Source organism: Chaetura pelagica, unplaced genomic scaffold (assembly GCF_000747805.2).
Source record: "Chaetura pelagica isolate M959 unplaced genomic scaffold, ChaPel_1.0 scaffold74, whole genome shotgun sequence".
Classification (NCBI taxonomy): domain Eukaryota; kingdom Metazoa; phylum Chordata; class Aves; order Apodiformes; family Apodidae; genus Chaetura; species Chaetura pelagica.
Window position 1 is genome coordinate 1,845,620 of NW_009952982.1, and position 27,737 is coordinate 1,873,356.

Sequence of the window (27,737 nt, forward strand, 5' to 3'; positions counted from 1 at the left end):
TAGGGAAAATCTTAGATGTGAACAGCTTGGAATGTGTGCTGACAAGAGTAATTAAATCTAGGACCTCTAAATCTAAATCTCAAGGTTTGCTACCTTCAACCTGTATCACAGGGTTCTCATTCTCAGAAGCTGTAGCACATCCCATAATCCTCATATCTAATTTTCACTGCTAAGTGCTAATGAAGTAGTTAGTTCACATTATTGCACCTACAATGTATTAGAAACATCTGCTTTCAGTAATATGAAACTTAAACTATTTCCTAGTTGTATGATGACTGTGGCATTATCTTGTGGAGCAAGTTTACTGTTCAAGTTTGGGCTGTATTTTCTATGGTTTAGCTTATTCAGCAGACAGTACAGCTTGAGAAGTTTCTACCCCTTCCACTGATCACAAAGTGCTTAATCAGACATCTGAAAAACAGTTATTTTAAAGAAAACTAAAAATTGATTGTCTTTTAAAAAAACATGCTGTCTTGTGGTTTATTTTTGTTGTTGTTGTTTGTGTGTAACAGCAGTCTTCACTTGGTGTGTTCACTAGGGTTGTTGAATTGGACATATGTGAGCTGCAATGCTAACTCTAGTGGAATTTATAGAAATTATATTTGTGGGGGACCTGAGCAAAGGCCTTCTAATTTGACTGGCTGAAGAAAAGCTGCCAAACTCTTTCTAAATCACCTCCCTAATTTTAGTTCTTAAAATTTCTTCCGTGACATGGTGTGGACCTTCGGGCAGTGTCAGTGCCAGTGGACTAGCACAGAAACTGACTTCATCTATGGAGCAGTCTTCCCCTTTTGGAATAGCAGAGGCTTTGTGGGAAGGAAATAAGATGTAAATTAGAAAACAGCAAAACAAAATTAAAATTATTTGGTACAAAGGATAAAGCTGTTAATCATCAGTTTTGTCATCCTGTGGAATGGCCGTTTAGAGGTTAAAACAAGTCTAAGCAAGTTCTGAACAGCATTAGTGAAGTGTGTGCCATAGCCCAACCTAACCATCGCTTCAGGTTGCTTATGGCAAATTCGCCAGAGTCTGCAAGCAACAACTGACACTGGTGTATTAGCCAAAATCTACAAGCAGTGACTATTATTGACATAAGATGTATTTGGCACTGAAGGAAGGAAAGTATTGGATGACAAAATATGAAAAGTGGGATATTAAAAAATTGATTTTGAAGGGACAGCTATCAAGATTAGAAAGGTCTCAGTTTAGAGTCTAAAATTAAAAGCCGCGAATATGCCCAGTTGTTAATACAGCATTTCCTCAGTATTGCAGTGAAACCATGAACCGAACCTATAGCTATCCTTGCATAACTCACAACCGTGTTTATAGCAACAATTAAAACTGCTCTGGTGTTTACTGCTGATTCCCCAGGACCTTGGGCCTACACAACAGTATGTTGTGTACTTAAGGTTAAGCACATAAGCTTTCTGTGTTGAAATCACTGGGATCTGTATGCTGAAGCCTGATCTGTATGACCTGCAGTTGGCTTTGAATATTTTTATTTAAATTACTCTGAATAATGAAATGTTTGTAACAGTGTATAATCTGGTTTTACCTTCTTTGGATTAGTTGAGAGGAGAGAGAATACTGAGTAAAAACTTGAGAAGAAAAAACATCAGTTGTGGTATGGGTAAAGATAATGCTTTTTAGCAACTCTTAGTTTTACTTATGGCTTCTCATTTAAAAAGCAGAACAAGCCCTGGTTTTGAGTGAAACATGATTACTGCTGCCTTGAAAGCTAGAGATCCGTTTATATCCTGTGTATCTCTATTCAGCAATACATTTCAAGTAGAGCATTATTTTGAAGCTTTTGATGCATTGTTTAAAACACTAAGATGGATGAATATATGAGTAGTTCATTTGTTTTCTTAGAATGGAAGAAAAGTATTCAACCTTAAATTTGGTTATGAGTCATATCCAGTGTCTTGGTATGGCTTTAATTTCAGAGATGGAAAGCTTTTGATAATGTTATGTGGCCAAATAGCTGCAAATAGTCTCATGCATGATAAACTTGAAGTTCTTACCATAAGTGTTATTTGCAATAATTTTCAGATTAATGCCCTTGATAGTGACAGCCTTTCCATAAATGTTTTATTGGTCTTTTTTGCTTATTTCTCTCTTCTTCTGCTTATAGACATGACTAAAGGGCATAAATTATTTAAAGACCCTCTGCTTCATTTGAGAGCAGAGCAAATAGTATATATGCAATGTATATATTTTAAAAGAGTAAAACTGTCAGAATAAAATATATTGTAAGAAAACTGTAGTGGAGAAGGGTGGTTTTCTGGGATTTAATTTGCTTTGCTTTACTTTAAATATATGTCTTTTAATATGGTGTGATTAGTTGTGATTGTTACTTGCTGTTTCATGTTTTTGGGTTTGTTATAATGTTCTTTGTCAAGACCATAGGGTCTCAAAATTCAGTGCTTGAAAAAAACAGAAGAGGTAATTTGAGTAAGTAATTTGCAGTTTAATGCTATGCAAGAAAGCCTCTTTTTCCCTTTCTGTAAACAAATGGTACAATTTAATTTTGCAGTTGAGTTTTTGTAACTTTAAAGGTGGGATGGGGGAAGTAAGTTTTAAATCTGGAGGACTTGAAACTTCATAGCAGTTTCCTGTTTTGTGCCTTGGGCTTATGTAAGTTTGAGAACATTGTTGAAATTTCAGAAGTTTGTGCTGATGTAAATCATCTGTACAACTACCCCCTTTTGTGTAAGCGGGTTATGTAAGGTTTGGCAACTGTACTGCATTTTGGGATGTGGAAAAAGTGTTTGGGCAGTGTTGGCTGCATTTTATCGTATCTGTGATACCTTTAAGTTCAGACTGATGAGCTGGTCTTTGAGACCATGGCCATGGTTTCTAATCTTTACAAAAATTATGTCAAGAGAGATGAAGTGCCAGGAAATAAGAAATTGCTCACAGCTTTAAAATGGAAAGGAAACATGGTCTTCACGAAATTTTGAAATGAGGCAGACCTCGAGGTGGCTTTTAGTCACATTCTTCTGATAGTACTGAAGCATGATTTAAGCCCTGTTTCAATGTGGTGATTAAGTATATGCCAGAACTCGGTGACTTGCTGACAGCAGTTGGACTGCATTTGTTTCATTGCCTTCTTACTAGAAAGCTTGGTAGCGAAGCTTGCAGCTACTGTGCTTACTGAATTTTATGAACTCTGTTGAACCTGGATGATGCACTTGATGGATTGTTAGTGGTTATGTGTTCAGAAAGAATAATACATTTCCATCTTCTCCCGGATGAAGTTTTGGCTTTTGCTCTGCTTTTTTTTTTCTGGTTTCTTTGGTGTAACAAAGTGCAATTCAGTTTAGGGACAGAATTTGTGGTATTGAAGCAAAATTATTATTAGTTACCTTCTCCCCCCTATCCCTTCTTTCTTTTAGCCTTGAAAGTCTGGAGTTAAAGGTTAAAACCCAGTAAGGGAGAAGACACTTAGCATCCCTGAAGAACTGAATTAAGTAATGCAATAATTTGTTCCAGAGCTGCTTTTTATTTAGCCCTTCTCCATAGCTGTTTGTTTGGGTTTTTAAAAAGAGTATTGATATGAGATAGCTGCTTAGAAGTGATTTTTGCTCACAAGGGCACTTTTTAAAAATCAGCTCTTTAGGAATTGTTTCTTTTATAGCCTCAATGGGGTTACATATTTATTGACCTGCTGCAATTCAGGTGGGATACAAAACTCCTGGGATGCCAAATGTCGGTCCTAAAAATGTGATCGATCTAATGGGTGTACTAAGATACCGAAGACTGGTTTTGGTATTTTTAGCTCCTTACAGTTGTTATGGTATGTTCTGTCTCAGCAACATTTAAAACTCTGTAATTTGCATTTAAAACCATCACCACCACCAAAACTAACTAAAAAAACCCCTATGCAAATACCTTTGTTAGGCTCTTCACTGTTATTTCACATTTATCTTTTAAACATGCTTCCAAAACAGGAAGTGTTTAATAGCACTGGTAAAATGGGCTGAGGCTCTGTGTATTCTGAATTTTCCTGAAACCTTGTCTGTGCTAAAAATCCAATTTTTTAATAGTGAAATGAAAATAATAGAGATTGTTACTGTTTTGGACACCAGCAAAAAATGTTATATTTTAAAAACAAAAAAAAATCCATCCCAAACTGTCTGCTGTCCCAGAAACATTTATGTCTAGACTGTTTCAAAGTGCTTGGGTTTTGTTGATGTTAATAAAAATGTGGACTATTGAGGATGTTTTTTAAAAAAAGCAAACCCAAAGGAAAAAAAAAACCTTTTGTGTTCTGCAGAAATTAGTCAGTTGCTACTCCAAGCTCCTGAATTAGGTAATCTTAGCAGGTTAAACTCTATTAATAATGGCTAATTTAAATCAGATTAATTTAAATAAATTCTTCACATATAAACTATTATGGTGTGTAATCTGATATTTTCTCTTGAGAAGCCACTTCAAGTTTTTTTGCCATGTTCTCTCCCCCTGCCTGTAAGTCCCCAACGAAAAATATTGGCTATTTGAGTAAGGTTTGATGTTGTATTCTGGGGGCATTTGGGAGGTGAAAACTCTTAAGACATAATGACTACAACTGAACATTACTAAAATACTCAATTTCTCCACTGTTTTATCTGGATGACACTTCCTCTGATGAACCCAGTTAATGCAGGCAGATTTCAGTAGTTTTGACAGAAGACTGATTTTCCTTAAACAGATCCATGGATTTTTTCAAAGATAGGTATAAGCCTTTCTCTTAATAAATGGCATCAAGGAAGCATTCCTGTCCCCCTTAAAATTTTATCTTACGGTGTTACTGTTCCAGTTAAGTTTGCAGTTCTGCTTTATCTAAACTTGTGCCGTGCTTTTCTTAATGTGGATTCCTTTTTTCCTTCTAGGGTTTATAACTTGCCCAAAAAATTTCTATCTTCAGCTGGATCTCAATGTAGGCTGGCTCAGCCAGAACACTGGTTGTACTTAATTTGGTTTGAACAAGCTTTGTAGCTTAAAATAGAGGAGAGTTAAAAAAACCAAAAACCAAAAAACACAAAAACACCATGTGCATTCCTCAAAGTGCCACACAGGCATGCATTTAAAACATGAGTCTCATGTCCAAAGCTGTGTTGTTCACTGTCTTGACCAAAAAAATGTCAAAACAGCCTAGATATTATGGTGGGAGAAGAAGGATGAAGAGCACTGCTCTAACTAATTGTAGAGTCCAAGTCCCAGATTTGTGAGTGACTTACCTAGAGGGAGTTGGAAAGTAATGTCTCTTTCTCTGGGGAAGTTTCATAGATAGCTTAAACTGTGCGCCTTAATTGGTTTCTTCTGTTTAAGCACCACTTCTGTAAGGCCTTGATCAGACTGATCATTTGCTAAGGTAATGAAAAGTATGGGGTTTTTTGGTAGTTTTTGTTTGTTTGTTTGTTTGCTTGTTGGTTTTGTTTGTGGTTTTGTTTTGTTTTGTTTTGCTTTGTTTTGTAGGGTGCTAGGAAAGGACCATTTGGCAGTGGCATAGTCTTACATATACTGGAGACTCTCACTCCTGTTGCAGCAACAACTGGTGTCTTATTGCAGTGCTATCCAAACTCCTGATCCAGGGTCTTCATGTGCAGAGAGATCCCCAAACCAGAGCTGATTTTCTGTAGTTCCTTGCATTTTAGCACCTGCAGCTTCCCAAAAGGGCAAAAACCTGTTGAGAAAGTGAAGGAGGTTAAATGGACACAAGACTGTCTTTTTTGCCTTTCCATTGCTTGGCATGCATTCCAGTGATGGACCATGGGATTCTTTGAAATGTATGAGGGGCTTCAGGATGGGCTTGGTTACTGCAGAGACTCGATATATTTTGTAAAGTTCACCAGGAAGATCCGCTTTTTGATACTTAAAGGATTGCAGAGACATCCTGCAATCAGGAGGAGGTAGGGACAGGGTAATAATAATCCTTTATATGTTACATTAAAAAAAATCCATCTGAGAGAGAAGTACTTTGAAAGAATGCTACCCGTATCCATGTTGTTTAAATGTATCTTCATCCTGCTAGCCTTCCTTCATGGTACTGTTAGTTTGCTAATACTGTGTAGTTTTAAACTTTTGGATGATACAGGCATTGATGAGGATTGAACTTGATACCTGTCAGCAAGCTAAAATGTAGAGATGTCATTTTCCTGTGGCAAATTCTTGTGTGAAGTTGAAAGAAACACTTTTGTCCAGTAGTCTCTATGTGACTAAGGCTAAACGCACATCTATGAAATGAGGCAACGGGTTTATTTGGGGGGAGAAGCTCTTGAGCTGAAGGTCCTTTCATACAGAAAAGCCATGAGGGTCCTTTGGTTTGCAGATGTTTTTTCCCCTTTTCTTCACCTGAATGCTCTGAAGCATCAGGGCAGGCTGCAATTTTAATGTGAGGCTTGCAGAGAGGACTTTACTTGGGTATTTGGGGGGTTATATTTGCATGCTATTAATTATCTTTTAAGGTGTAAATGTACTTAGCTAGTTTTGTTTTCTTTGATTTTGATTTTAAATAACTAATGAGATTTCATTTTGGCCTAAGTTCCTTTCTAGTTTGCATTTATAAATTTCTCTGTGTGAGATTGTCATAGCCATGTCGTATAGCCTTATGTCACCTTTTTCATAATTCAGCGGTCCATCTTCATTCCTGTAGAGGTAGCTCAAGGTGTCCTTTGAATACTTTGAGGTAGTGCAGGTGAGCCAGATCAGACAACAACTGATTTGACCTGGCCAAAAATGAGTATTTGGCCAGATCAGTTTCACAGTCTGATTCACCAGCTAGTTGTGTAGACAGTTCATTTTATGTCTCCTTTTCTCTGGCTTCCATTGTTTGTCAATAGCTGCTTCCTCCCACAGTTTTAGCTGCCACAAATTACAGCCTGATTTGTTAAGGGAAACCAAAATGAATAGCAATTTACATTCACAGGCTGTCCTGTGAAATGGGGCAGCTCAGCTACTGCTGCAGCTTCTTCAGGGACTGTCAGTCTATCCTGGTTGATGAAGCTGAGATGTTTTGGGGAAGGCATCTGGGGGCATGAGTCTGCTACAGCCACTCTGAGTTGAGCTACCTCAGAAGCCTGCAGACTCATCTGTGTGAAAGCTTTACCAGTTCAACTGGAAAACTAAACTCCCACACTGAAGTATATGTGCATTGTGATACAAGTGAGCAATTTCTATCTGTCTGGCTATCTCAGTTTTATCTGTATTCCCCTCTTCAGTCGGATGAGCATGCAAACAATAATACATGCTGCTATGATCAGAATGTTCTAAATAGGTGCTTAACTGCACTGGAACTGGAGGTACAGCTGAATCAGAGAGTCTTGAGCCTAAGTTGGTTGTGAGGAACATGTGCTGAGGATAACTGTACAGATGCCTATTCCTCCTTGATTGAAATGATGGCCCCAGCTGTATATGGAGCAGCTGCAGAGCTACTGCCATTTACAGGAGCATCTTCTGTTGTGAAATACTGGAAATGCCTGTTTTGGCATTGGGAAGGCAGTGATTTCTGATTTCTCTGATTGGCCTGAGATAGCTATGCAGAGGGTCAGCTGTATTTGTGTATGCAACTATGGTATGCCAGATTTGCAACCTGCATATGTCATGCTGGGTAATGTCTACCAGCTGGGAAGTAACTGTGCTCATCTTATCAGACAATTTCTCTCGTAACTAATCTCAACTTTTCATTCAGACATTGTGTGATTTGCCACATTTTGATCTGATCCTTTTCAACTGCTAAGGTGCTGTTAGTGTGTCTAGCCAGGCTACATCAGTTGCCCATAGGTGGAGTGACAGGGAAACTGGGACAGGATGGGAGGGGGAAAAAAGTACCCCAAAATGTAATCTGATGTAATTCTAAGTCTGCATGAATTAATGATTTACTTATTGACAGAAATGAAATTCAGAGCACTTGATTTTATTATTTTGTCTGTGCAGACTTCCAAAAGGAAGCTCATCTATGGTCACCGCCTGCTTGGATAGGTGATTAGTTGCTTCAAAATGTGACTTAGACTATTAATTTTTAATAAGTGGCTACACAAGGAAAATAGTTGTAAATGCGTATGAGAATCAGGTGCTTCCTAACTTTCTGAAACAGAGGCAATTGCAGAGGCAATACTTGTGAGAGATGCTCTCATGGAAGATTTTTTGGCACCAAGTTGTCATTTGATTTATGTTAGTATGTTAAAAGTTTTAGGGATATACATTTGTGTAGATAGACCACTCTATGTATATGCATTTGCAGACTTTGCAAAGATGCTATTCCTTCTGTTCCTAAAGCTAAGCATGTATTTTGATTTAATTTTTGTATGTATCTGCTTTCTTTTTCAGGTACATGTATTGGACTGACTGGGGTGAAACACCCAGAATCGAACGGGCAGGAATGGACAGCAGCACAAGAAAAATAATTGTTGATTCAGATATTTACTGGCCAAATGGACTCACAATAGATCTTGATGAGCAGAAACTTTACTGGGCTGATGCAAAACTGAGTTTCATTCATAGGGCAAATCTAGATGGTTCCTTTAGGTAAGTTTCCTTTTGTCAATAACATGGTGTAACTTATTTCTCGCCTCCTGGATTCATTTTGAATTGAGGCTTCGTTTTTTTTGTTTGTTTGTTTTTTTGTGGTTTTGTTTTGTTTTTTTCAGAAATCGAGAATAATGCCAATATGTTCTTGTTCTTTTAAGATGCAATTGTGAATAGCCTTGCAAAAAATAAAATAGCATCACATTTTGCTGTTTATAGCCTTCTTGTACATCAGCATTTTTCATTTTTAGGCTCATATTTGTCTTCAAAATAGTTGGACATGCTTATCGCTGGCTCTAAGCAATGTAACATTTAACTAGTGACTGAGGTTTTACAGTTCTGTTACTGTATTTTTTTTCAACAGAAAATAAACATTGAGACATACTTATCCTTGGCTCCATCCAAAGACGTCTTTTGTGGCATGCCTATAAATTAAGATAATTCAGCTTATTGACTGTGTGTGAGCAGAAAGCAGATTTTCCTAAAGCTTTATAGCAAGTATAGTATGGAAATTTTGATTGATGGCTCCTGTCCAAGTGTGCTGTTGTGTTTTGGCTTTTGTAGACAGAGAGATAGGGCAGACCTAGACATTTGAGATCGCATCTTCAATTCTATGGACTGTTCAGTGGGCAAGTTGTGTTGGTCCTGAAGAGTGAATGTCTTCTGCCAGTGAAATGATCGGTTGAGGAGGCAGGGTCTCTGCATTCTGATCTGGCTTTGATCTGCAGATAGTTTAAAATAAGATTTTCATTTTCTTGGCTTCATAACATTTAAAATGTCTGTATTAAGTAATTTTTGCTTTGGTAAAAAGTTTGAGGACTTTTATGCATATCTATGTTATAGAATAATATGCCCCCTCCCAAACCCCACTGTGTTTTCTGTGGTGTTTTTCAGGTTTTTTAGCAAGGTCCATTCTGTGCCCAATTTTCACACTCCTGAAAGAGGTGTAACAATATTGACGTCCTGTATAAAATGCTCATAGATTGCTTTGAGGGCAACTGTGTACGAGCTAGATAGTGGTGGCATTGCAGTTAGTGACAAATACTGGCTGACAGAAGTATGGACAAGGGAAAAGACCTTTATGGAAGGGAGTGGTAGCTTGAAGGCTGCATGCAAGTTCATAGACAGAAAGTGGCAAAGGGTAAGGTTTCCAAGCTGATTCTGCAGTTATCATGCACAAACAAATTGTATACACTTTACTTGAATGTATATATAAAAGTTATAACTTGAAAATAAAATTCATTTTTCTCATTTTAAGATAGAGAAAGTATACCTGAAAGGGAGCAAGCTTTCAAATACAGTAATTCCAGCAATCTCTCTAAATTACTTGTTACAGATTAGTGTATGGCCAACACCTCCCAAGAAGTTTTCTATTGAACAATAAATGAAATAGTATGTTATGAAAAGTTAATGTATTCTGTATTAAATACAGTCTTAAATACAAACACAATATTAAATACAAATAATTTGCTCACTGGTGTACGCTTTTTACATATTTTATTCAAATGCTGGAGGATGTAAATGCACACTTAATGTCAGGATGTTCCCATGCAGTATCCATTCTGGGAATTCCTTATGTCTAACTGCATGGGGACTTCTAGGCATTGTCCAGTATAACAGCTTGATGTCATTTAGCTGTGTATACTTTATATTGTTATCATTTGAGACAACTTCCTTCTAAATATGTTATGCTTATTAATAAATGCCATTAATATTGATCTTAATTTTAATTCTTTTAAAATGAAAATTTTATTTATTCTTTTTTTTTTTCCTTCCACTGATCAATGTTGAAACAGAAGTCTGAAATTGGGACTCTTAGGTTCTAGTGTCAAGGTAGACTTCAGTAATGATTCAAACGAGATGGTAACTTTGGAGGTTGTTTCTGTTGCTTAAACACAGACCAAAATAAGTTTCATGCAGATTTGTTAGTTAAGACATCTTGTGGTGTTTGAAATGCTTCTACCCCTTCCATCCCAGAATCACTTCAGAGTTCAAATAAAAAGGAAATTTGCATTCTTCGTGGTGCATTAATGTTACTAGAGCAATGTGCCTGTTATGTTTCAAGCACACCAAGTTTGCAAGCACATCAGGTGGAACTGTTTTAAGAGATGTATTACAGCAGAATGGAAGACTTTGATATCTAAGAATGATGGAAATAGGAACAATACATAGTGGAAAACAGCTGCTGCCACACTGGATTACAGCTGCTGCTTTTACTAGTGAAGAATCAACAGCAAAGGTGAGAGTGGAAAGAGAAAGTTAAATAGAGACGTTTAAAACCCACCTGGATGCCATTCTGTGCAACCTACTCTAGGTGAACCTGCTCTGGCAGGCGGGTTGGACTAGATGATCTCCAGAGGTCCCTTCCCAACCCCTAACATTCTGTGAGATTCTGTGTTCCTGTGAATTCAGTATTTCTTTTTATTATATCCTGTTTTGTGGTGAGAGAAGTAGTGATAATTTGAAGGACAGAAATTTTACAGCAGTTTCAGTTTTATCTCTAGAACAGAAAGAAGAATAATTTTGTTTTCTTTCTATTCCCTTTACCTGATTTGTACATGTATATGCAAATACCTGTTTGCATGTGTCAGTCTGTTTAAACTTGTCTGTGTCTGAATACATATGAACAATTTTGGGGGCACTTTTTATCTTCCCCCTAGCCCTGAAAAATGCAAATGGTACCTATGCTGCTGAAAATGAAACAGAATGCCAAATGTTAGCTGTTGCTTTTTTGTCTTTAATGGATTCAATGGAAACAATTTGAATGCAGATCTGAATATCGATAAAAGAAAAAGATATTTTTCACTTTCCTTCAGGATAATGGTAAAACTTCAGCTTTCTTGAAGTCATATGATGAAAAATTTTGAATACTAGTTTGCTGTGTTAGAGCACTGTTTTGGAAGTTGTGTGTCCCTTTGTGTTTGTGTATGCGTAAAATGCATAAATTTTGTGAAAACTGCCTTAGTAAATGTCTCCAAAATGACTAAATCTAGATTATACAAATGTATTGCAATATGTATATATTTGGGGATCCTGTGAGTTTAGAAAACATGTTGGAAATGTCATGTGATTTGTGACTTTCAGTTCAGCTAATAACCAATGTGAAAAATACATGCATCTCCAAAAGAGAAGTGTGGCTGAATTAGGTCTTTGAAAAGCGTCTGAAATGTTTCTGATATATAATGATTATAAATACGTAGTCTTAGAAAATATGTCACTGACCTCTACATTTAAAAAGATAAACATAAAACTGTTTTTTTCTGCTGCTGACCAAGCTGAGAGGGGTAATTTGAAGAGGCTCTCAAGTAATTTATTTATTTTCCTGCTACAAGAAAAAACTGAGTGCAACTGAAGTCCTGGGCAAATATGTAATATATTGCATAGGGAAACAAAAGGGTAATGCTTTAATTGGAAGAGCACTTTATTTCCTCCAAAAGGCAATTGTGCTTTTCACTATTTGCACAGTCCTAGTAAGAAACTTCTGTGTGGTCTTTCAGAGGTCAGTGTGATGCTGAGTCAGATACGTGCCACTATGATAACCCAGTATATTTGTGTCCTTATTGCCTCAAAAGGGCAAAGTCTTGGTTTATATTTTTCAGTCTGATTATGATTTTTATCACCAGGCAAATCTCTTGGTCCAGTGAATTTATTAAAAGAAGACAATTCCTATTTGAGTTTTTACAAAGTCAGGGTTTTTTTTCTGCATGGTAATAAGTGGAAGCATTGAATTTTTAATTCTTGATCTTTCTTTCTTTCATCTAGGCAAAAAGTCGTTGAAGGTAGTCTTACTCATCCCTTTGCACTGACATTGTCTGGGGACACTTTGTATTGGACAGACTGGCAAACCCGCTCCATTCATGCCTGTAACAAAAGGACGGGAGAAAAGAGGAGAGAAATATTATCTGCCCTGTATTCGCCAATGGATATCCAGGTCTTAAGTCCAGATCGGCAGCCATATTGTATGTTTTACTTTTCCCTGAAATTTTTTGCATGACTGTTACATTATCTGTCAGGAAAGCCATTAATCATAAAAATGGTTAATATGAAGTTTTAAGGTTTTGAACAGTTCTCAGGGGATTGGTTGCTAAACATATAAGTACTTGAATCATTTTAATTTCTTCGAAAATTCCAGCCTGAATTGTTGTGAGCTCACTCATCCATCGCAGTTGGTATCAAAATGCAAAATGCAGTGCAGTACTTCAGTGACATCTTTTGATTTGGAATATCTGAATGAGAGTGATGAAGACTCACCTGGCATATTTTTAACACCATTGTTTTAAATGCAACTGAAAAAAATGCTTATCATTTTTTTTTTTCTTTTTTTTTAATAAGTTGAGCGACAAGAAAATATATAATATTCATGTTGTACTTAGAAGTGCAGTTTTTGGAGTCCAGACTTAATCATGTTTCTCTTCAACATGTAATGAATCAATTATGAATGTTTTAATATGGAAGAGAATTAGTTCTGAGCTTTTATATGGAAAATATACATGCCTCTGTTTTTTTCCTTATGTATGATGCTACTTCAAAGGATGGCAGGCAACTGAGAATTGAATGAAGCTCTATGTATTTTGTATATACATGTAATTCTATTTGGCAGTTGTTCTAGAATTTTTTTTTAAGATTGTGAGAATGGGACTTAAAAGCAATGGTGTGGAATCATATGTAACTGAGTAGCTATGGGAAGGATCATCTCTTGCCTAGGGGAGATACTCCTGCCATTTGGATTGACTTCTTCATTTATGGCAACTGTAAAGTCTTCTTCCCTAAAGATAATGTTTGTTATTCCAGTAAAGTTTATAGGATGTCAGTAAGCCAAAGGAGTTTGGAGATCATCTTGTTGGTGGAACATGCACCAAATTCTCATTGAGGCTGTTGCATATGGACAGTACCCTGGTTTATCGCACAACTCCAGATAAGATTTTGTCTATGCTGAATTCTTATGATTGCTTTTAGCTCAGGGAATGCCCCAGCCTTGGGTCATAGTATTTCTGGGTCCGTCACAAAGAAAATATGGCACATAGGGGAATAGCATATGTTGAAAATAGCTCAGATGCCATTGACTTTTAAGATCAGACTGGAGTCCTTCCTCTCCCTTTTTTTGTGGAAGTAACACAAGGCAAATAAACTGGAAATTTCATGGGTTTATACCAAAGCAGTTTAGACGCTTATTCAAACCATGACGGATTTTGGAGAAACCCTGCACAACTGGCAATGTTTTTTATTCTTTTTTAATAGCTGGAAATATTCTCCATAATTATTTATGGTTACAGTTTCATCTCTTGTGACCATTTTTTTTCCCAGGTAAATGAGATAGGTCCTTGGAGTTGTGTGTTTGTCCCTGTCCTCTGTTTGTGTCCCCCCACTAATTGTTTTTAAAATTTTCAAAATTGTTGCTCCTCTGGATGATTCAGGAATATGTCTTGCTGTGAAAGCTTTGCAGTAGGAAAAGGTACTTCCAACACTCCTGTAATGTAAAAATTGTTATGTTTTCCCTTCTTTCATAGCACTGGTAGCCACTCCCTCCTACCACCACCCTCCAAGCCATTCCCTTTTAATGATGATTAGCAGACCTGGAATCCACAAAGTAATTGATATACAAAGCTCTTGCTGTTTTCAGCTTTAGAAACACTGAAAGGGCTGTACAGTGAGAATGTGCAGAGCTGTCAGCTCTTTCATAATCACCTCACCTGCATCTCAGTTTATGGGCCCCTAGAAGTAAAATGCTGGGGAAGGGTAATCTAACACTTGGTGGTTCCTGTCTCTTAGTACTAGAACTTGTGCCGTTAATTTGGGATCTATAATTTCTTCCTCATAGAGAAGAGACAGCTTTAGGTGTTCTAGAAAAATTAAAATAAATCTGTTTGATTTCTCAAAGTTCACACTCCATGTGAAGAAAACAATGGTGGTTGCTCCCATCTGTGCCTGCTGTCTCCAAGAGAACCCTTCTACAGCTGTGCCTGTCCCACTGGTGTGCAGCTAGAAGACGATGGCAGGACATGCAAATCAGGTAGGAGCTTGGCTCTTCTATAGTGGCAGTGTTGACTCAGTTTGGGTTTGTTGCTTAAAAGTTGAATCTTGAAGAAGGGAGTTAAGAGGAGCTGCCTGAGATACTGAAATTGTCCTGATGAAGATGGCTGAAATTTTGCAGCCAAATCTCCTGCCAAGCTATCAAAGACAGTGATTTTTATTAATTTAAGTAATCCCTTGCATCAGAAATTGGAGAATTTTTACTGTATTCCGTGTCTTTTGACTGTATTTTGTTTTGCCAGTTTTCTGTAGGAATGAAGGTATGTGGAGCCCATTGTAGAAGAATTTAATTAGAAGTAAGTTACTGTAGAACATCTTTCCATTTGGACAGTGGATCATGGATAGACTTTTAATCCCTTCCATCCATTATCCTATAGTGGTCAATGATGCAGCAGTGGTGGCCGAATTTTTGCCTTCCAGTTGTATCTCGAAGCAATATGCTTTGGCATATTCTGCATACAGATGTGCCAAAAAATTGTGCAAGACCATGTCCATATGCCCGTGTACTACTTTAGAGATAACCCAATGAGCTTTCCCTCCTTCATTTTGTTTTTTAATGAGATAATCTGTGCAGCACAAATGAAAATTAAGATTTAAACTAAAAGTATACTTTGAAAGCTTGGTTTGATCAGGAAACCTCTTTCAAAAATCCATCATACAAAAGCAGGCAATTAACACTTGATATGATGGTAGCATACTAGGAAGCAAGGTTTTGGAAGATGTTCTGCCAGAAGACTAAAAACTCTGCTGCCTCTTTGTGATGCGTTTTCAACAAGTCTAGTCTAAAAGTAAAGTCATTTTCTGATGTGGCTTGATCCTTTTGAGTACTAAAGCAAGCGTAATCAGTTCTTTTCATTTGTGAACTTGAAGGTGAATTAGAACACTGTACTTTCAGGCTTTAAGGGCCAGCTCTATTGCCTCATCCTGCTGAGGTTGGAAGGCTTATGAGATAGTGCTTGCAGTTGCTGGAAGAACTTTCTCTTTCCTCCTTCTGTTTCACAGCTTTTAAAAAAACACTGCCGAATGCTTAGGATGACCTTTTTGACATTCATATTGACCTCATGTTTCTGGCATGCTTTGGGCATTTTGGGGGCTAGCACAAGTCAGGAGTCACTACTTATACTGTGCTTTCACCTTTCCATTGTCAGGCCAGGCAATCTGCCAAGGCTGCTGGTCAAAGTAAGGCAAAAAATTGGATAGGAACAGGAAATCCGGTTTTGCATAAGAATGTGGTTCAGTACTTACTTCCCAAGCTCCATATCTTTTGTTGTCCTGTCTGCCTTATGCCTTATCCATGTGCTTCTTTTTTCCCCTCTTACTACTTGCTTGCAAGGAACTGACTTATTGTTCTGCATTAGTCCTTTGTGGTAAAGCTCTATCAGAAACTACAGTTGCAACATTGCTGATCACCTCTTAATTTTCTTTCCTGTTGGCTTCAACAAAAGTACTTGGACATATGACCTTCTTTGACATTATACTTTTAAGTGAATTACACAGTTGCTACTGGGGATTTGTCTGCAAAGGGAAAAAACATTATGTTCTCAAAATCTGTGTCCACAGGGGGAGTTTACTGGTGTAATTATAACTATATAATATTACTGTAGATCTGTCAGAAAGTATTCTTGTGCAGAAAAATGCTGAGGCTCTTAGGTGACTTCAACTCTTTTGGATGTTGCAGAATACATGTATTAGTAATGTTCAGGTATGAGAGCTCTGTAGCTCTTTACAAAGAGTGTTGAATGGAAGCTGGCCTAGATAATTAAGCAAATGTGAATTAAAGGACAGGCTGTGCCACTGTTTGCTTTACTGTGAGTTATGGTTTATGCATTGAAACTCCAAAACTGTATTTTTATTCTTTTTCTAAACATATAGCTGTTGATATGTTGAAGACCTAAGTATTTTGTCTTTGTTAAAAGGCTATTTCATTATTCTGTAGTTTTGGTGTTGAGTCATTCTTACTTTCTCTCTGGGACTATACAGTTGCTCTGAAAAAAATGTTAAAAATAGCTCTACAGTAGATATCCGTCACTAATAATGGATTTTAAATGTATAGGTAGATTGCAACTGGCATCAAGGACAAGTTCCTCCCTGGGAATGTGTACTTGTTTTGCAGAGATAGATGGTTGTTGTTGCTTCCCTCCACACATGTGACATTAAGTCTGTTTTCCTCTGTTGGCTGTGAAAATGCACTGGACTTGCATTAAGTTCCCATATCAACAAGCAGAGGGAAGTTTGGAAGTAAATCAGCTGCACCTGACCATATACTCTTTGCAAAGTGAGCATTCAAAGTGATCTTTGGAATCATTAAGATGTTGTGTTGGACCACTACCATCTTGATGGATGTGTCAAATGATAGGTGTCTGAACAGTTAATCTTCAGTTTCTTGCTGTAGATGCCTTCTGATGCAAATAAGCAAAGTCTCAAGATCAAAGGAAAATCTATGTGTGTTCTATGCATATTTTCAAGGAAGCAAAGTTTTGTTTGACAGCAATGGACAAGTAAATAGGCCATTTTGGAAAGCAGAGCAGAACTTAGAAATTTTAAAAGCTTGGGGACCTTCTTTCAGCAATTTTGTTGATACAGGGCTATACTCAGCTTTTTCTTTAAGAATCACATTTATCTTCTTTATGAACAGAATTATTTTGATTCATGAATCTGTGAGGGTTCCTTTCAGGAAACTGTTCCTTCTCCTTCTGTCATGAGAGGGAAGGAGGAATAACAGGATTTAGGTTTAGATTTAAAATGGTTTTTTTTTTATTCCTAGAATTTAGTGAGTACTGTACTTGGGCTAGTAGTATCTTGAAGTGTTGTGAAAAAGCCAAATGTATTAATAGCTAGTGTCATTGTCTCCAACAGTAAATAATTTCAACCTTTCTTACTTCGCAGAGCAGCCTTCAGGTGGTAGCTGCATGTCATCTCCTTTGAGCAGCTTCACCTTCCTCGTGATTTTCTGTCTTGCTCTCCTTGTTGCATAATGAATGTATCTGTTTCTGGCTACAGCTCTGGTGCATCTGTGGTAGAATACACACCATTTAATGTGAAAATTTCCAGGCAAAATGGAACCAGGATCTTTCTACTGAGTTCTGCTTTCATGGAGCAGGTGTGCTTTGCTCTGCTAGGCAGAAGTGCAGTTTCAAAATGTTGAACTTCTTCTTCTTTTTCCTTTCCTCTTTGACTAGGTGATGTGGTTCAGTTTCATAGGATCATCAGAGAATGGTTTGAATTGGAAGGGACCTTAAAAGAACATCTAGTTCCAACCCCCCTGCATGGGAAGAGGCCTCCCACTAGATCAGGTTGCTCAGAGCTGCATCCAACCTGGCCTTGAACAATTCCAGGGATGAGGCTTCCACAACTTCCCTGGGCAACCTGTTCCAGTGGCTCACCACCCTAACACTAAAGAATTACTTTCTAATGTCTAGCCTAAATCTACCTTCTTCCAGTTTTATTCCATTACCCCTTGTCCTCTCACTACATGCCCTTGTAAAAAGTCCCTTCTGAGCTTTCCTGTAGGCCCCCTTCAGATACTGGAAGGCCACTATAAAGTCTCCCTGGAGCCTTCTCTTCTGCAGGCTGAACAACCCCAACTCTGATCCTGTCTTCATAGGAGAGGTGCTCCCACCCTTGGATCACCTTTGTGGCCCTCCTCTGGAGTTTCCCCAAGAGCTCCATGTCTACTTATGTTGGGGGCCCCAGAACTGGACACAGTACTCCAGGCTGGGGTCTCATGAGAGCAGTGAGGGAGAATCACCTCCCTTGACTTGCTGGCTATACTTCTTTTGATGTAGCCCAGGATATGGTTGGCTTTCTGGACTGCAAGAGTAGATTGCCAGCTCATGTTGAGCTTCTTGTCCACCAACATCCCTAAGTCCTTCTCTGCCACACTGTTTTCAATCCAGTCTCCACCCAGCCTGTATTTGTGCATGAAATTGCCCTAATCCAGGTGCAGAACCTTGCATTTGGCCTTGTTTAAGTTCATGCAGTTTGTATGAGCCCACTTCTGGACAGCAAGCATCCTTTCCCTCCAGCATGTTGACCTCATCACACAGTTGGTGTAGTTGGCAAACTTGCTGAGGTCGCATGCAATTCCACTCTCCATGTCACTGACAAAGATGTTAAATAGCACCGGTCCAAGTACCAACCCTTGGGGAAAACCATTCATCACAGGTCTCCATCTGGACATTGAGCTGCTAATCACAACTCTTTGAGTGTGACCATCTAGCTAGTTCCTTACACAGCGAGTAATCCATATCATTCCAGTTTTGATACCAGGAGGTCATGCGGGACAGTGTCAAAAGCTTTGCACAGGTCCAAGTAGATGACGTCATTTGCTCTTCCTTTGTCGATCAATACCATGACCCCACTGTAGAAGGCCATAAAATCAGGCAGGATTTGCCCTTGATGAAGCTGTATTGTCAGTCACCAATCACTCCTTTTTATTCCATGTGCCTTAGCAGAGCCTTCAGGGGGAGCTGCTCCATGATCTTCCTAGGCACAGAGGTGAGACTGTCTGGTCTGTAGTTTCCTGGGTCTATTTTTTTTCCCTTCTTGAAAACAGGAGTTATGTGGGGTTTTTTCCCCTTTTCCAGTCAGCGAGAAATTCGCCAAATTGCCCAGGTTCTTCAAATATGATGGATAGAGGCTTTGCAACTTTGTCAGCCAGTTCCTTCAGGAGCTGTGGATGAATTCCATCAGGTCCTATGGACTTGTGCACCTTCAAGTCATTCAGATGGTCAAAATCTGCTCTTTTGAGATCAAGGGTAGTGAGCTTGCTTTGCTCCTTCCTTGCTGCCCTAAGGATCCCCAATTCAACCATGTCGTGGTCGCTCCCATTAAGTTTTAAATCCTCAACCAGCCCATCTTGGTTGGTGAGAACAAGGTCCAGCATAGCACCTCTTCTTGCTGGTTCCTCTACCATTTGGAGGAGGAAGTTGTCATCAATGCACTCCAGGAACTTCCTGGATTGCTGGTGCTTTGCTGTGTTGTCCCTCCAACAGATACCGGGCTGATTGAAATCCCCCATGAGGACCAGGGACTGTGAGCGCGAAGCTGCTCTGATCTGCCTGTAGAGGGCCTCACCCACTCGGTCATCCTGGTCAGGTGGCCTGTAGCAGACCCCCACTGTGACATCTTCTGCCCCTGTCTTCCCTTAACCCTGTTACTGGATCTGTCCTCAAAGTGGTGAGTTTGGGATGAGTTGATGGTCCCCTTTCCTGACATTACTAATTTAAAGCCCTCCTAACTAAATTGGCCAGCCTCTGGCCACGACTCCCTGCCTTTTCTCAGACAAGTGAACTCCATCAGCCCCCAAGAGACCAGGTTTTTCAAAGTGTGTCCTGTGGTCTGTGTAACTGAAGCACCACTCCTGTAACCATTTGTTGACTTTTCCAGTTGGGTTGCCCTTTCCCTTTGACCCAAAGTATTGATGAGAACACTGCCTGTGCTCCCAAGACTTCACTGCCTCTCCAAACACTCCATAGTCTTCCCTGATAGTCTTCAGGTTACTCCTGGATGTACCATTGCTGCCCATGTGAAACAGTAGGAGAGGATAATAGTCAGTGGGCCATACAAATTTGTGTAATTTTTCTGTTATGTCTTTGATTCGAGCCCCCATTAAGCTGCAGACCTCTCTAGCAAGTGGGTCCGGTGTCACCATTTGACTCAGGTCCGACAACAATGCTCTCGATCCCCTCCCCCTCCCACCCAGGTAGGGAAGGAGAGAGAGAAAAAGAGAGAGACTTGGCTGGATTGAAAACTAGACTACACAGCTTTAATTAAAACACTAATGAATCATACAAGAAAATATATACAATTATATACAGATAGATTCAGGTATGGGCAAAAGCCTCTCGCCTCCCCCCACCCCAGCAACTCCCACAGCACGATCGGACAGTTCCAAGGAATCCCGGAGCTGCTGCTGGAGAAGAGCAGAGAGTTACGGGGGTCAGGAGAGATCAAGCCTAAGGGTCGACAGTGATGGATGAACAGAGTCCTCCCCGGACGCCGGCCATGGACGGAAGAGAAGGGGAGAAGAAGAAGGAAGGAAGTTGTCTTCTGTGATCTCTGACCTTCCTCTGAGCTTACGTAGATACATGGCATGGAATATCTTTGGCCAATTTTGCTGTCTGTCTAACTCAGCCTCCTACGGGGGGGTCACAGATCTCCCTGTAGTGTCTGAGCTGGCAGAGTGAAGGTGCGACCTTGAAGACCCAGCAGTTAGAAAAACATTCCAGTGTCTTATCAACCTAGCAGAACACACTGTTACTAATTAAAAGAAAGCTTACTGAGGAAAAAAAAAATCAGTAAAAGGAAAATTGGCTTCATCCTGGCTCAAACCAGGACATCCAGTCAGCAAATGGGTCCCTCAGTGCCCCTGAGAGGGGAGTTGCTGCTTCTTCTGAGCACTTGTTAGACACTACACTGAGTGAGCTGCCTTGGTTGGCTCTGGCAGTTTGTCTTGCATGGGTTGTTTTTCCCTTTCTGTCTGCAGAACCATTCCACCTTCTTCCTTTGGGTTTTTGATTTTACAGTATTACATTCCTCTTTATCGCATCATTCACTTCCCTCCTTTCCATTTTTGTTAGTGGGGGAGTTTTTGTAGCTGCAGTTTAAGGCTCTGGGTTTGCCTCATCAGGAATCTGAAGCCAGTTATCTAGCTCCTTTTCTGTCTCCCTAATATTAATAGAATCATAGAATCATCAAGGGCAGCTTCCTACATCACAGGTGTTCTTTTCAGTCTGGCCTTTTAAGAGCAGGCTTAGTGCCATCTTTTTTCCTAGCAGTTTAAAATAGCAAGTTCATTTCAGCATTAAGTTTTTCAAAGGGTTAAAAAAAAATTAATGCACACTAAAAGTTGTTGTGTAACTTGAGGCTCTTTTGGGTCATTCTGGATTTACCACATTCTCTCTGGTCCACACGTGCATCTTACACTTTTTTGTGGAGGACACACTCAGCAAATACTGGTAGAATATGAAGATTTTATCAGATAAGGATCTCCAATGCATGCAACGCATTTCAAGCAAGACAAGTGCTAGAAGCTTAGCACCAAAGGCATTCAATGTCGTAGAATCATAGAATCATTAAGGTTGGAAAAGACCTTCAAGATCATCAAGTTGAACCGTCAGCCTTTCACCCCCATGATCACTAAAACATCTCTTGAATAACCACATCATTTTTTTAATGCCTCCAGGGACGGTGATTCCAGCACCTCCCTGGGCAGCCTGGTCCAATGTCTCATCACTCTTTCTGTGAAGAAATTTTTCCCAATATCCAATCTGAACCTCCCCTGTTGCAACTTGATCCCATTTCCTCTTGTTCCATTGCTGGTCACTAGGGAGAAGAGGCCAACACTTTTCTCACCACAACCTCCTCTCAGGTGGTGGTAGGGAGAATGAGGTCTCTCCTCAGCCTTCTCTTCTCCAGGTTGAACAGCCCCAACTCCCTCAGCCTCTCCTCATAAGACCTGTTCTCCAGACCCCTAATCAGCCTAATTGCCCTTCTCTGCACCCTCTCCAGCACCTCAATGTCTTTTTTATACTTTGGTGCCCAATACTGCACACAGTATTCAAGGTGTGGCCTCACCAAAGCCAAGTACAAGGGGTGAGATCACATCCCTGGTCCTGCTGGTCACACTGTTCCCGATACAGGCCAGGATGCCTTCTTGGCCCCTTGGGCACACTGCTGGCTCATGTTCAGTCATCTGTAAATCAACACCCCCAGGTCCCTCTCTGCTGTGCAGCTCTCCAGCACTGCTGGGGGGTAGTTGTCACCAAAGTGCAGTACCTGACATTTGGCCTTGTGCCATTGGCCTCATGCCCATCGATCAAGCCTGTCCAGATCCCTCTGCAGAGCTTCCCTGTCCTCCAGCAGATCGACACTCCCAGCCAGCTTAGTGTCATCTGCAAACTTACTGAGGGTGCACTCCATCCCTTCATAGATGTCGTCAATAAAGATGTTAAACAGTAGTGACCCCAGCACTGAGCCCTGGGGAACACCACTCGTGACCAGCCACCAACTGGATTGAACTCCATTCAACACAACTCTTTGAACCCAGCCATCCCACCAGTTTTTAACCCAGCAAAGCGTGTGCACCTCCAAGCCATGAGCAGCCAGCTTCTCTATGTGAATGCAGTGGAAACAGTGTCAAAGGCCTTGCTAAAGTCAAGGTAGACAACATCCACAGTCCTTCCCTTGTCCTGTAGGTGGGTCTCCCTGTCATAGAAGGAGATGAGATTAGTCAGACAGGACCTGTCCTTCATGAACCCATGCTGACTGGGTCTGATCACCTGGTTGTTCTGCATGTGCTGCATAATGGTAATCAGGATGATCTGTTCCATAACCCATGATCAAAGAACCCAAAGCCCTGCTGATAACACCAGGCCCAGAGCCATGAACTAACCTGTTGGCTCTGTTAGTTCCTTCATCCATCGTTGACATTAGAGGGATAGAGGAGAATACAACTTGTGCTACTCAACCATTAACCAGTTTCCCCAGTGCCATGAAATCTCTTTTGGTTGCTTTTGATGTTCTCATTGCCACTTCATCACTGCCCACCTGAAAAACCAACAGTGGGTAGTAATCTGAAGATCTCACCATCATGGGAAGTTTACCTAAGACATCCTTTATCGAGGCCCCAGGGAGGAAGCAGACTTCCCTATGAAGCAGATCCAGTCTGCATATTGGGCTCTCTGCACCCCTTAGGAGGCGGTCACCCACAACAATGACCCAGCTGTTTTTCTTTTTGAACTGAGAGATGATGGTTGGTCTGGGTCAAGTTGGCCTTGGTGGCACTTCTGGCCTTTGTGAGGTATCCTCACTGCTATCAGCTGGCTCATCCTGCTGAGCCCTATACCTGTTCTGCAAGGGCACTGAAGGCAGTGAAGTTCTCAAGGAAACATGGCTGCCCCATTTGTGTTTTAATGCAGGAACCTGTTCTCATTGTCCCTGCTCCTGTGAGTTTGCTTGGGAAGGCTGGGAATCTTGCTGAGACAGTAACAAATCATCTGCTCCACTGCTGAGGTCTGCCTCCCAAGCAGTTTTTGTGGAGAGCAGGCTTTGAAAACACTCACAAAATTCCCTCTTGCTCTCCTTGATACTCCTCAGTCTCCTCCCTGAGCTCCATCACTTCATCTTGCAGCTGTGCCACCCACCAGAATAACCTGCTCACACCAGACGCAGCCACAGTCAGAGCTGAAACCCTTCCCCATTACCAGCAAAAGGCTGGTATTCCCAGCAGTCTGTGACCTAGATAGTCCGTGGAGGCACCCTCTGAGTACCCACATCCATTTTGGTGGGTGCTGGGGGCACAATCTTCATCTGCCGGGTAGACACGGTTACTCCTGGACAAAGCTGGCAGTTCTTAGAGCCCCACCCGCGCTAACCGCCATGTTAACTGCCCTCAACACTCCCTGCTGGTTAGCACTCTGGATCGCCCTGGAGCGGCTAATTCATGGGAGAGGAAGTGGCCTCGTTTCTCGTGGTCCGAGTGGAGTTTCCGCTGTCGCGGAGTTTAAAAGCCCGCGGTTTCCCCAGTAACATCCCCTGTCACATCTGCCTCTCTCGTGAGAATTGTTGACTCCTGCTGGATCGCACCGCTCTCCCTCGGGCTACCCTGACTCCGGGAGCCCCCGTCCATCTTGATCTCATGTTCTCTTTGAACACAGCTGGAAGATCTGACCCCCCAGCTGACCCCAGCAATAAGGGCTGGGATAAGGAAGGAGGAAGGGTGGACGTTTGGAGTTGCGGCATTTGACTTCTAAGTGATTATTACATGTGATGAAGCCCCACTTTCCCTAAATTGGCTGAATTAATTATTTCGTTACCAGCAGTTCTGTTTTCTTTATTGCCTCTGGAGGTTGGACGGTATGCAAGCTATTAATTTCTGTTGTCTTCCTTTAATTTTGCATTATGTATTTTACTCTCTAGTATAAGACAATATTTTAGCTGCTCATTCTGTGCTAGGTGATTTCTGTTTTCTGTGCAATGTGTGATAGATGTACTTTTAATAAATCAATCATTCCTGTTACATACATTTGTTATTATCTGAATTCCTCAACAAATTTATGTCTCCGTTAAGATGAATCTTTTCATACTTGCATACACGTGTCCAGTGCCCCCCCCCAAAAAAAAATAAAAAAAAATTTATTGAAATATCTTGGAGATTTGATTTTACACTTATTTATTTTCTTTTCATTTGTGTTGGGAAAGATAATGAGTCTTTTCCCTTTCTTGTACTTGAAAGCAAGATAAGAGACTGCTTGGTAAAAAAGGATGAGAGTCGTTGAGGTGTAGGTGTGTTTGCAAGCCATTCAAACAATAGATGACAAATGTGACATCAAGTGCAATTCAAATAAGTATTTGGCAGGGACAAGTGTTTGGTGGCAAACTGCATCAGCCATCTTTCATCATAGCTAGACTATTCCTATCTTCTCGTGGTCTGATCTTTAACACCAATAAGAGCTTGATGATGTCCATATGCATGAGATACCCCTTCTCTGTTCATGACCTCCAAGTTCTCCATACTCTCAGAGAACTGCTCTTGGTATAGGTATTTTCAAGCTTTCACAAAGGAATAATGTCTGAGACTGCCTGATATTAAGGGCATTGCCCACTAAAGTATGTGCCTTTAAGATGCTGAGCATTGCTCAGTATAGATCTAAGTCAGGGACCATCTTAACAATGCTCTTAGTCATATGGTTTAGTTTTAGGTAGTCCTGCAAGGAACAGGAAGTTGGACTATATTATTCTTAATTTGTCCTTACCCAACTTGAGACATTCTATGAGTCTAAGTAGACTGAGCACAACTGTCTTTAGCAAGGGCTATAAAAACATGAATCATTTACTGCAATAACTGAAGACAAATAATTTGGCTGCAAAAGCAACAATATTGTAATAACACTTTAGCTTCTGTTTATCTTGGTATTACTACTGAACTAGGAAAAAGTAAACGCCCACATACTGTGGACAGATTTGTGAGCTTGCAACGCTAGGTTAAATATTAGTTCTATCAGGCATCTCTTTCTAAAGTCTGTGTAAAAAAATTCAGCTGGTTAATATGGTGAGGATGAATGTTCAAGATTACATGTGACTTGCTTTAAGATTTGACAGGTAAAGTGTAGAGCAGAAATAAAGGTAAAGACCAGGACCTATTAGATACTACAGCTGAATACAGATACAGAAAATACTCTGGTACAATGGTAAGAGCCTACTTGGTCCCCTACGTGGATAAATTATAAAGCTTTGGTTGTTAACATCGTTTTTCTTCTGTGACTTTTGGTTCTTTATAATTCCTCTTTTTGTGTGCTTTTATATATATTTATATATGAACACGTGATTTTTTTAAAAGACCCTTTCAAGTTTAAATTTCTCGTTCTCAAGCAACAAATAATCTTGAAGTGAGTTGGTAAGTTAAGTGAAGCACAGTGGAACTTGATTTGTCCATTTCATGACGGTAAGGAAAACCTGGCCTTACTGAGATCACAGGAAGACAGACACCTGTAGGTTTCCCTGGCACGAGAGATTGCATCCAAGATTCTCTCTGGGTATTTTTTATACCATTAAATAACCCTAAAGCGTTTGTTATTTTATTTTACATTACTTACATCATCTGGAATGAAGGAGGATCAGCTTTATTGTCTGGGGGTAAACTGGCTTACATTTTAGGGTATAAATGTTTTTTTAAAAAAACCTGTGGCGTAAGTGCTCAAGTGCAGAAACTTTCAGTGTTTGCATGCCACAGGCTTACCTGCGAGTGGCCTGCTGATGTAGCTGGTATGTTTGGCATTGAAACAGGTACCTGAATTCTCAGTTGTGTTGGTGGCTTCTTTACCCCAACAAATCTACCCTTACAGAAGCAAGGGTTTACACTACTTGAGATGTGAAAATGAAACTCGTATTGTACGTCACTGTGAGCATTTATTAAAGCCAGCATAAGAACTGCTGCAATATCTTTAAAAATAACGAGCTGAACTAAAAAAGTTACTAATTTTAAGAACCTTCTTGTAGTTAACAAATGGCAGGAGTTGGTTGTTTTAAAGCAGTAACAGTCAGGATTTCTTCCCTCTTACGATTTCCCAACTCAAATGGGAAATAGGTACTTTCTAGAAATCTGGTTCCTTTAAAATATCTCAGTTTAGATGTTTGAGTCAGCTGCTTTTGCAGTAATCTTGTCCCTGGTATGTCAGAATGCAAGTGGTCATTTGAGACATGCGGCGTGTTGACCTCAACTCACCAGAGATGCATTTCTCCAAATCAAGGCAACTTGAAATGAAATTCTCATTTTGGGCTTTGGTGCATGTTTAAACACCAGTTTGGTGGCTGTTTTCCATGACTCTGAAACACTGTTTAGTCAGAAATAGTACTTATTTTATGGGTGTATGTGTCTATAGAGGAAAAAGTCCTTTTCAGCACTGATGAGTCTCTGAATTGATTCTGGGTTTATGCTGCAGGAGAACCACACCCTGGGTCTGTACTGAGTAAGTCCATCTGTAAACTTTGTTATCTTGCATTCACCATGGGCTAGGTACATCCATGTGGAAAGTTACCAGGAAAGACCTGGTGATAATGCATTAAGTTGCTGTAGCTTGACTGCCTCTTTGAACATTGGGTGGCAAAACTCTTACTATACTGCATCAATGTAGCAACAGTAAGGTTGAGAATAGGTTTGCAAACCCTTATTTACAGTTGTTTGTAACTTTTTTTCCATGATGTACCCTTTGACAGGTGATACATTAGATCAGAATTTTATTTTCTGTGGCTGCATCATACTTGGAACATAACGCTCAAACTTGAAAGCATTATACAGCCATCAGCCTCAGAGAGGGATGTAAATACTTATTTCTGTGTCTTTAAGGAGGACAGCAGTGCAGAGAGAAACTGTTATGTTCAGGGTCTCTCTGTGAGTGGAAACAATCTGCAATTAGAAGTCCCCACAGAAGTGGGACTGTAGAAAAAGTGTACTTCTGTTCAGTTGTTTGGTTTTTTGTTTAATATTAATTATGTATCTTTTTGGGTTGTAATGAATTTTTTATTATTGCCTGTGAGTATTTGAATGTGTCACCACCAAAACTCTGTTTAACCGAAACCAGGTGGCAAAATGGCTGTTGCTTCTCAAGTTAGTAATTCCTTACTCTGAAACATTAGGTTTGTATATCTCCAGAAGAGAATACATGCATTTAAGCTTTAACTCCATGCTTTGCAAGGAA

At 40.0% G+C, this 27,737-nt stretch overlaps 1 protein-coding gene across 2 annotated transcripts in view; it reads left to right on the forward strand.

Annotated features, from left to right (window-relative positions):
* LRP5 (low density lipoprotein receptor-related protein 5) overlaps positions 1-27,737 on the forward strand; it is a 126,885-nt gene that overhangs the window by 7,031 nt on the left and 92,117 nt on the right. For both annotated transcript variants that reach the window (XM_009996428.1, XM_009996429.1), the window contains exons 2-4: positions 8,311-8,508; positions 12,271-12,467; positions 14,387-14,518. In XM_009996428.1, the coding sequence (XP_009994730.1) occupies positions 8,311-8,508; positions 12,271-12,467; positions 14,387-14,518 (527 nt within the window). The remainder of the gene's footprint in view (positions 1-8,310; positions 8,509-12,270; positions 12,468-14,386; positions 14,519-27,737) is intronic.